The sequence below is a fragment of the Psammomys obesus genome, unplaced genomic scaffold (genome assembly GCF_907164565.1).
Source record: "Psammomys obesus unplaced genomic scaffold, mPsaObe1.curated_primary_1811, whole genome shotgun sequence".
In the NCBI taxonomy this organism is placed as follows: Eukaryota; Metazoa; Chordata; class Mammalia; order Rodentia; family Muridae; genus Psammomys; species Psammomys obesus.
This window is the reverse complement of record NW_026592732.1, coordinates 11,846,199-11,857,091: the sequence shown is the minus strand read 5'-3', so window position 1 is coordinate 11,857,091 and position 10,893 is coordinate 11,846,199. Positions and strand designations below refer to the sequence as shown.

The window sequence follows — 10,893 nt, the reverse complement described above, 5'->3', positions numbered from 1 at the left end:
AAAAAAAAAAAAAAAAAAAAAAAAAAAAAAAAAAAAAAAAAAAAAAATGCCCTCTCTATTTAGCCACCTGACAGAACGTTCCACGGCTCGAATACAAATACAAAAAGACAACTATTCCTCTTTAAATTGCTGCCATTTAATATGTTGCTGCACACTTTGATGGCAGCTGTGTCTGCATCTTCCCAAGGCACATCATCATCTGTCTTTCCAGAACCCTGCAACGTGTCAGCGCACATACGCACTGCACATGTTTATTTACCATGCTACACGCCCCTCGTGTTTTTAAGTGCGCGGTATTCTCCACCAGAGATTAATGACAAAAATAAATGGCTCTGCATCTTCCCAACATCTATGCTGGGAAAGTTAAAGTCTCACTTGCTTGTTAATATATCGCTAAGAACTAGCACAACGCTGTGCAAGAAAAGTAAAACCCAACCATGGATCTAGTTTAATTTTCTGGTACCTTTGTTATTGGCTTTTATTTTGTTTCATTGTTTTCACTTTTGAGATAGAGTCTCCGTAGCCCAGGCTGCCCTCAAACTCCCTATAGAGTCTAAGGTGACCTTGAACTTCTCATCCTCCACTTCCTGGACTGGGATTTGGGGTATGTACCACCACCTTCAGTTTTTGCAGTGCTAAGAATAGAACCTAGGGCTTTGTGCATGCCAGATAAAGATAGAGAAATAAGTGCATTTATTACAAGTAGTATATTTATTCAATATATATATATATATATTGAATGTGCCAAAACACACATTGTCATTTAAAATGTAATCAATATGTAAAAATTATTAATGATATATCTTATTTTCATAGTAAGCCATCAAAAATCTGAGTATATGTTATACGTACAACATGCCTGCATTCCAGTGCTAAATGCCTGATGTACATTCAGATTTCACAAACTATCCCAATTAAAGGGAGTTTCCAGAGCTTAAATTGTTCCAGGTATGCTTGAAAATGTCCCAATAACAAAATTATTTTTCCCAGATATTTGACACATTGCAAATAATTGATTTGACTTTCATGCAAAATTATGCCAATTTCAAAACTACATCCTGGCTTTAAAAATCCAGTAATTCTCATGTCAACTCAGGATTATTGATTCCAAAGCCAAGAAGATAATTCTAGATTTATTAATACCAACAAATCCTTCCAATTGTTTTTATACTTTTGCAGCCAGTTTACATAATGCTTTCAACTACAACCTGCTTTGCCTACTTATCCGTCAAACCATTGTTACCAATTTGTGCAATCAAATGCTTTCATCCTAAAGTTCTCACACCTGTGTCCCTGGATCATTAACAGTGTGTTTCTCCTGGATGCTTGTCACCACAGGAGAGATGTTTTCTAGTGACAGAGAACAGAGCACTCCTGTCAGACACTACAGGTCCTGGGGGTAGGGGGGCCTGGAGTTAGGGGCCTCCCCACTTCTCTCCCCCAGAAAAGACTTGCCCACTTTCTGCTGCTTTGTTTGAAAGCCCGGGCTGCCCTCCTCCACCTGTAGAACAGAAGACATTTACATGAAGGAAAATGGCTTTTCTACTGCATAATTTATTGTTTCGTGTCTCTATGGATTTTGAGATTTTAACTCTATCTGAAAAATCCCCACTGTTCAAAACAGAGAGCATCTAAACTGATCTCATAAGACATCATTTTGAGTCTGTTTTTATACTTATTTCTGAGTCACAAGGAATGTGTATGGCTAAGTATTGTAATCGGTCCCCTCCCAAACCCAGGCCAAAAGGCCCTTGGGAAAGAATTATAATTGAAGGGTTTTGTTTTAAGAAAAACTCCTGAGAACTCTCCTCATTTAAGAGGAATGTTCACGATTACCAAAAGGAGAACCAAGCCACAGTGCCTATCAACTGATGAACAGAACAGAATGTGCCATGTCCATATACTAGGATATAATTCAGCCATAAGCAGGAAGGGATGTAGTGTGGCATGGATAAAGCCTGGAAACTGACTGAGGGAAAGAAACCAGCAACAGGAGCCACATACAGTGTAGTACCCTTTGATTCCCAGGGAACTGCCAATATCATCCAACCAGCCACTGTCATGAGCCTGAAGTATGTACACAGCACTGCCAAGGGATGCCAGCAGGCCTGTCTATAACCCCACTCCTGACCCCTCCACCTCCAACGACAGACAGCCAGGCTCTGAAGCTCCCCTGTCCAAAAGCAGAAATACACCTCTTTTCCTCCTACTGTGAGAGGAATCTGGTCTCATTTCAGATTCTCTCACTGTGCTTTGGGCTCCTCCTGCCCACATTCTGAGGAACCCTGCCCAGAATACCCTTTCTCTCCTGTCCCCTTCACTTCTGAACTGCTCAAGACTCCTATGGATTCGCTGATGGTTCTAGTTACTTCAGTATAGCTTGGCTGCCATGGGGCAGGAGGGGAACGAGGCCTCCTAACTCATCTCTTGCCAGCTTTGCTGGAAAAGCCGATGTGGCTTTGGTAATGAGGTTATCTGCCATCTGCTTACCAGTTTATTAATCAGCAGTACCAGCACTGACTAGGGCACACACTTTGTACTTTACTCAAACTTTACTGCATCAGGTTCACACACGGGGTGACCACATGGCTGTGGTTTGGTCATTGATCATTTGTTCTTTATCTTTATCCAGAGTGGTGAGCACTCTGAGGTCAATGAGTATCTGTGCCTCAGAGCACATAGTAGGAGCTCAGTGAAGATTTGTCCAGTGAGTGAAAGGTAGAGTGGAATTCTGCAAGACAAAGGAAGCAAAAGCGTAAACACACTTTATTTAAAATTAAATATATTGATTTATAGGTGGTTTTTTTTAATTTTTAAATTATTTGACAGCTTCTTACATGTATATAGTGAATTTTGTTCATTTTCACCCATCACTACCCTCTCAGGTTCCCCTCCCTCCAACTGTATCCATCCTTTTCTCTAACAAGTCTTTCTACTCTCATGTGTGTGAGTATGTGTGTGGCAGAAAGTATGTGTTTGTATGTGTGTGAGTGTGTGTGTATGAGAGAGATGGAGTGTGTGTGTGAGTGTGTGAAAGTATGTGTACGTAAGAGGGGGGAGGTAATGTGTATGAGCCTATGTGTGAGAGAGAGATAAAAAGAGGAGGGAGTGTGTGTAAACAAATGTGTGTTTGTGTATGTATGAGACAGGGAGAAAAAGTATGTGAGGAAGAGGGAATGTGTTTGAGTGTTTGTGTGTGAGAGAAAGAGGGTGAGTGTGTGTGTATGTGTGTGTGTGTGAGGGGGAGTGTAAGTAGGTGCATGTGTGTATGAGAAAGGGAGTGTGTGTGAGAGTGTGAGTATGTGTGTATGAGAGAGAGAGTTAGGAGGAGGAAGTGTGTGTGAGCCAGTGTGTGAATTTGTGTTTGTGAGAGAAAGGCAGTGTGAGTGTGTGTGGGTGAGAGGGGAGGGAATATGTGTAAGCATATGTGTGAGTGTGTGTGTGTGAAAGAGGAAGTGTGTGTGTGTGTGTGTGTGTGTGTGTGTGTGTGTAAAAGAGACAGGGACACTCTTGCTCATCCTCTGACTCTGAAGTCTTCCCTGCCACAGTACTTCCTGAGCCTGGAAGGGGTGGGAGAGAATACGTCCCATTTAAGGCTAAGCATCCACAGTGACTTTTTTCAGTATTTCGACCAGTAACAAGTTTCTGAGTTAATCACTGCCTGCTGCAAAAAGAAGCCCCCCTGACCAAGCAAAGATTTAGAAGGAAGTTTACCAACATGTCTATTTATCAGAGTAACACGAGTAGCTTCTTGCCTAGAACTTGTGATCTCCCATTGTCCATGAACTTTTGACTAGGTTTACAGTCCCAGGTATGAATCCCTTCCTGTGGAGCAAGCCTCAAATGCAGTCAGAATGTGACTGGTTATCTCCACAGCTTCATGCCACTATCACACTAGCAGGCACAAGTTGCCTTGGCATGTGAGTAGCAGGCAGCGTCTTCCACTGGGCAATACCATTGAGGACTTTTTTCCTCCCCAAACAGCCTGTGTAGCACATTCTGGCACTGTGAAAGCTATCCAGCAGGGAGAAAGCCAGGCTTGATTTTCCTGAATCTTGCAATTAGAAGAGTATACATTTCAGCAGTGGGATCTGCTGGGTAACCAAATATCCTGTGCTGTTTTGAGAGCTAGATATTAAGGTTTGTTGTGTTTTTGTTTTTGTTTTTTTTTTTAATGTATCGTGCACCATAATTCTAATGCAAACATCAAAAATTTATTAACGCAGGCCATGGAAGCAGGACTGTCAGAGGTGAAGAATGAGTTACAATCACGTGACGATCTCCTGAGGATTATAGAAATGGAAAGACTGCACTTGCATAGGGAACTGTTGAAAATGGGAGAATGGCACGCTTCTCAAGACAACAGGAAAAGGTACAGTTCTCACATTGGACAACTGGAGAGAAATTTCTCAAAGCAGAAAGTATATATGTATTCAAGGGCTTCACAGTTCAACTAGAATAAAGTTTAGCACACATTCTCTTATTTTCTCTCATTCAAATTGTATTATAGAGGTAAAAGTGCTTATAAACTACAGAGTTCTATCTATTCAAATGCAGGAGATTTTTATTTCTGTCTTTTGAAACTGTGTAACTTGTTGCAAGAAAAGGCTGTAATTTCCCAAACCATCTTTACTGGGTTTGTGGGAGGATTCGTTTGTGTTTCTAATTAGAAGGATAAGGAATGAATGACTTCACAATCTCCTGCTCTACCCAGGTTTATCTGGAGTCCCAGTCAGTGAAAATACAGTTACCCAACACTAGCAAATGCATGTCCATGATCTATTTCCACGGTTTCCAGATGATCTCTGACCATCTGGGTAGGGGCTCAGCTTTTCCTGAAGCCAGGCATGCATCTGAGTTGAAGAAAGCTCAACTCTGCCAGCCTCATCGGTCAAAGCCAACTGGGCAACCATGTGGCTTTCCGAGGGCCAACAGATAAGGAGCTGCAGAGCGGAAGGAGAAACTCATCTCAGGGTTTTGTCCCAACCTACTTCTGTTAGTTCTGCTAAATAAACACAGCATAAAATGACTCCCAGTGGCGTATTTCTATACCCACACATCAATGCATCATCCAGCCACCGTCAGAAAAGTTTTCTCTTGCTGTAGATAGTATTAACACAGACACCCACAACAGGTCAAAGTTCAGAGAATAAAAGACTTGGGATTGCTAGGGTCTAAATGGGATGCCTATGTCACACCCCTTCCATTAAGGCTCGTGGACCTATTTGGAAAGGGGGGAGGATGGCTAAGAGCCAGGGGTAGTGAATGACATCAAGGAAATAGTGTTTTTGAGAAACCACAAGGCATTTGTACATATGAATTTACAGATACCGTGACAGCATACTCAACACTTGCACAACCTCGAGCCAGATAATATCCCTGTAGAGAGGAAGGTAAGCAACACAAAGGCACACCGCCAGCCAGGAAGCTGTTCACACTTGCTAGGTGCTGCAAGAGGGAAAGAGGTTTTCTCCAATGGAGTGACACTGCATATAGCCACCGCACTCCACAGCAGGCCGCATGTTCAAAAGCAGCCAGCCAACACAAAACAAACTCCGAGACTGTCTGTTTTAAGAGATAGACAACTTGAAGTTGGTGGGTAGGGACTCGGGAGAAATCTGGGAGGACTTAAGGGAGGGGAAAGAATATGATCAAAAATATTATCTGAAATTCTCAAAGAATAAAATGACAAAGCAGAGATGCTTTCCGGCTGTACAGTTAGCGAAATGCAGGCATCACAGAACCCAGGGAGGACATAGTTTTGTTCTAGTTTGTAGTTCCTACCCTTTCCTCCCACCACACTTACTAACACAAGCTTTGATTGGCGGGTCATGGGCTTCAGAGAGCTCCATTATCAGAGCTAGCCAGCTACTTATCTCTGAGAGAGCCTAGTTGGATGATATCTTCTCCTCACATCGTTTCACTAAGTACCTACTGTGTTCCAGGCACTGGGAACAGTGCTGAGTGAAATGAACAAGGTCCATACTCTCTTGGAACTTAGAGCCAGTGACATTATCTTACACTGTGAGGGGTGGCCTATTCGAAATGCCTTAGACCCTCACTCTCTGCTCCTGACCGACCCTAAAAAAATCTTGGGCAATTTCAAGCCAACGAAAACCTTGAAACCAAGTGCACACTGTAACACACATTCTTTAGGATAGTGATGGAAACAACAGTGTAGAGCCAGTGATGGATTATAGATTTGCAGAGAAGTGCGATTTATTCTTTATTCTGATGGCTTCTACCTTGGGCCGCCCATAAGCTTGATGCTAAACTTTTCACTAGTGTGGTTCCTATGCCTCTGCACTCGCGACCTGTAGCTTCATAAAGAGAGTCACTGCTTGTCCTAGAGAGATGGCTCAGTGGGTGAGAGAGCTTGCCGCTCTTCCAAAGGACCCACGGCAGGTGACTCACAACCACTTGTAACTGCAGTTCCGGAGGACTTGATGCCTCTGTCCTCTGTGGGCATCTGCACTCATGGACACAGACACGCCCACCTGCACATAATTCAAAATAAAATCTCTTTTTGAAAAGTTGCTACTCACACAGATATTTTTTCCTCCTTGACGGCAGGCACACGTTGCATATTGCACACCCACCAAAAAGTGGCTCTGCTGAGTGGTCTCAGCGTTTGATGTTTTGAAGAGATGATCTGATTTCTTTAACAATTCACCCGTGTGGAACATTCCTCGGAGAATCAGAAAGCTTGTGAAACAAATGACGAGATTTTTAAAAACCTGACTAGCTAAATGATCAAGGGTGTTTTACTGAAAGATAATAGTTACTGCTCTTCAAGCAGTAATCATTGACTGATCTTCCAGAGGACCCGGGTTCAATTCCCAGTCGTCACACAGCAGCTCATAACCATTTGATGCTCTAGTTCCAGAGGATGCAATGACCTCTTTGGGCCTCTGCTGGTACTACCCACCTCAACACGGTGCAGTGACATGCATTCGGGCAGGATGCCATACACATAAAATAAAAATAAATCTCAAAAATGAAGCCAGTGTCAGGCCAGGTGTTATAGTGCAGGCCTCAACACTAGGGAGGCAGAGGCAGGCAGCTCTCTGTGAGTTCTAGCTCAGCCTGGTCCACAGAGTGAGTTCCAGTCTAGCCAGTGCCACAAAAGAACAAAACTAATAATGTTCAGTCCAAACACAGCCAGCATTCAGTACAGGCCTCTACATATATGACCAATACAATCTCTTCCCTATCCTCTGTCAAACTGTATGAACATTTTGGTCTCCGAACCATGTCTTTCTGGTTTGGAGGGACTCGCTCAGATGTCTCATACTGAGACTTGAGATGTCGTGCATTGAGCATTATAGCTTCCCACTGTGATTTTCACGTCCTCTTAGTCTGGTTTCTGGGGCTGCTGCCTGTCTGGTCTGTTTGGGTTTCTTTGACTTGGACTCTGCCTCTTCTTTATGGTTTACGGAGGTGAAGCAGCCCAGCACACTGGCGCAGTGGTTAGTGAATCATTCCCGGAGCCTTTCTCAAAGATAACGAGTTTTGTTAGCTTTTCCATTTCCTTCTTTAGGGCACCATGGTATGACATGTTTTGCATAATTAAGAAGTAATTCCAATGTCCTTTTCTTAGAGAAAACACATACCTCCTTCATCTATTTGCATTAGCGTGACCATGTTTTCTTAACACTTGTCTGCGAAGGCATTGCATGCTTCTCCGCTCACTCACTGAACTTGGCAAGTTCACCACAAAATGAGTGCTCTGTCTGGTCAGAACCACAGCTCCTGAGAATGCTCACTCAGTGAGAAATTTTAAGACTACTTTGGAAAATGATGCTTGTAAAGAATGTTAGATGAAATGGAAAATATAACACATTGCTCAGTGAGAAACACAAGAACACTGGAAAATAACATGTAGGGTATGCTCTGAGGATATTGGAAAAATAACATGTGGTGTATACTCTGGTCATACGGGAAACATAACACATAGTGTGTACTCTGATTGTACAGAAAAAATAATATGTAGTGTGTGCGCTGATCACTTGTATGCACGGGGGAGAGAATGACATTCACAGAAAGGCAGTTCTTCCAGGATGAGCATATGACAGCGGCGATTACACCCATACATTCTGTCGGCCTAAGTAAACTTGAAAGTGGGAGAGGTGTGTGTATGGGGGAGGGGTAACTGTGATGGTCAGAAAGCTCAAATGGCTTAGAACCCCCCCCCCCATACCTCAAGGGAATTGCTATGAATCGGTACCTTTTGAGAGATCCTTTATTTCCAATCTTTAAGTTAATTCTTTCTCCACCGTTGCTAAGATTTGGGACTGTGGTTTTAACACCATCAGAATGGCTCTGAGAAGCGGGATACACTCACAAGTGATTCCTCCTGAGTCACAGCTGCCTACCCAACTTCCTGTCGCTGCTGCACTCCCCTCCTTCCTCCTGGTGCTCTCCTCTGTGATTGGTTCAGGCTTACATATGAGGAACTGTCCCCCACCCCACCCCACCCCATGTGCTTCTCTGAGCATCAGGCAGAGTTGCCCTTCTCCTGGGAATCCCCAATCCCTCACAGCCCAACTCCAATATTAACAAGTGGTTTCCAGTTCCTTTTATAAGTAAATAGCCAAAAACCAGGCACCTCTGAGCTCCTTCCCCGGCCACACTGTCCAATGTCATCATTTTCAGTGTTTCTGTGGACTGTGTGTGCCCCATGCACTGCTGACATATTTCTTTGCCCTGATGCATCAGAAGTTGAGCAGATTTCCGGTTAGGTTCTCATGCTGATTGCTATAGGAAGCAGCCTTTTCTTCTTCTTCAAAAATCTCATCCTGGAGGGATAATTGGTTCAGTGGTTAAGAGCACTGGCTGCTTTTCCAGAGTTCCTGAGTTCAATTCCCACACCCACATGGTGGCTCACAACCCTCTATAATGGGATCTGACGCCCTCTTCTGGTGTGCAGGCACACATGCAGTTAAAGTACTATATGCACAAAATACATAGGTGAATAAACTTTAAAAATCTTATCTACACACTCCCCTCCCCAAGTCCACTGGTAAGGGAGAGTTTCTTTTTCTTCCATCTGATCCTAGTTTGAGGAAAGGAGGGATTGGGAGGGGAGGAGGGAGGGAACTAGAGGGGGGATATAAAGTAAATAAAGTATAATTAAAAATAAAAAAAGAATAAAAGAATTGGAAAGAAAAAAATCTTATCTACATACGCAATTTCAGAATTATGTCCACTTTAATGTATGACTGAAACACCTGTTGACTGATACCTTTTCTCCCATTAAAACCACACTCACTCCTAGAGAGAACTAGGAGTGAGTTCCCAGGACTGGAATTATTAGCATTTGCAATTTTGGTAGCTAGCACTAGTCAACCATTTAGTGATCTATCTCTACAGCTTCCAGTGATGTAGACTAATAACAGAATTACCAATTCACCAAGGAAAGCTTAAGTGTTGCCTGCTTTATTTTTAAATTTGTAGACTCGAATCATCATATTCCCCTTCTACTACAAAAGAACAAGAAAGGAAAAGGAAAGAGTTTCCAGTGGTCTCAGATCAACCAAATCATGAAAAAGAATTAAACAAGGTATGGAATATGTTGAGATCTATTCTCCCAGCTCTAAGGTCTCTGTATAAAACTGGCTTTAAAGTCTTCCTTCTTGCTCCCTTCTTTCCCGCTGTATTTTCTCCAAAAGTTTTAGTCTACCAAGCAGATAATTCTGATATTCTGTGTGTATGGAAATCTTCAGTTATTCTGCCTGGGCGAGACTGCTGATGCAATGTGGAGGCCTGCCCTCCTGAGAGAGCCCAGACAAGTGCTCAGCCCATGGGAGACCTGTCTGCATTCCTTGCAAAGGGTCCTCATCCAGGATGGGGTTAGTACTGCTTGGATTACTTGTTCTAGGGAGTTGTGAACACATGTCTTTCACTCCCGATAGGGTACGACTAGAGACTCATTTGGTAAACCAATGAGTTCATCACCTACAGAACGAGGGTGGGGAGGGGTGTGCCTACTTCAAAATCATGCATGACCCGAAGGCAGCTTTATCCCTGAGACGCCCATGCAGGAGGGGTATTGCATCGGAGCAGCTGCACCCCTGGAGCGCTTAGCAGCAGCTCCACTGCAACCTCCGGGTCCCAGCAACCGTCACTGCTCACAGCAGGGCATGGGCTTTGTGGGCCTCACCTTTCGGCATGTCTTGTTAGTTTCCTGAGCCTTATGAGCTCTGCTTTCTGTTTCTGGGTGGAATTTTTTCATCTCATTTCTGGAGGAAATGATTCAGCTCCAGGAAATAGCTACACAACTTCCAACACACTGAGGTTGTGACGGGTTTGAAATGCCGGTACTCTTGGGCCTCTTAACATATGCCAGGGATAAACCAACTCAAGGATTTAACAAAGCCTGTTTCAGTCAGTCCTCACAGTCACCTTATAAAACGGGTTCTATGGCATCCTCTTTTTGCCTTTGAGGAAACTAAAACTCAGAGAAGTTGAGTAAATTCCCCCACATTACACAGATAATAATTGGTAAATAGTAGTTTTGAATGTAGGCTCTTTCATCCCAAAGACTACATACTTGCCTCTGTTAAAATTCAGGAGCTAATAATGCAAGTTACATACTTAGAACAAGACCTGGCTCAGAGGAAGGCCCAACAGCTGTGGGCTCCTGGTGGTTTGAGCCACACCCACATTCCTAACTGAGGGCCTAGCAAGTACCAAGCCCTCTACCAGGAGCTAACACCCTCGATGAGGAGGGTCTGGGCGGGTCTGGGCACCAGTTCTTATGGAGCCTAAGTTCTTCATTCTCCTACAACCAAGAGTCCCTCCAAGTAACAATTCTATCAGTTTTGTGGAAATACCTTGGGATGAAAGATCTTGACTTGGTGTGGTAATTCATACCAATAATCCTAACATTTA

General features: G+C 43.4%; 1 protein-coding gene across 1 annotated transcript in view; it reads left to right on the top strand.

Annotated features, from left to right (window-relative positions):
* Window positions 1-10,893, top strand: part of Deup1 (deuterosome assembly protein 1) — a 56,789-nt gene that overhangs the window by 22,370 nt on the left and 23,526 nt on the right. Inside the window, exons 7-8 of the mRNA XM_055615609.1 lie at window positions 4,227-4,372; window positions 9,457-9,562. Coding sequence (XP_055471584.1) covers window positions 4,227-4,372; window positions 9,457-9,562 — 252 coding nt within the window. The remainder of the gene's footprint in view (window positions 1-4,226; window positions 4,373-9,456; window positions 9,563-10,893) is intronic.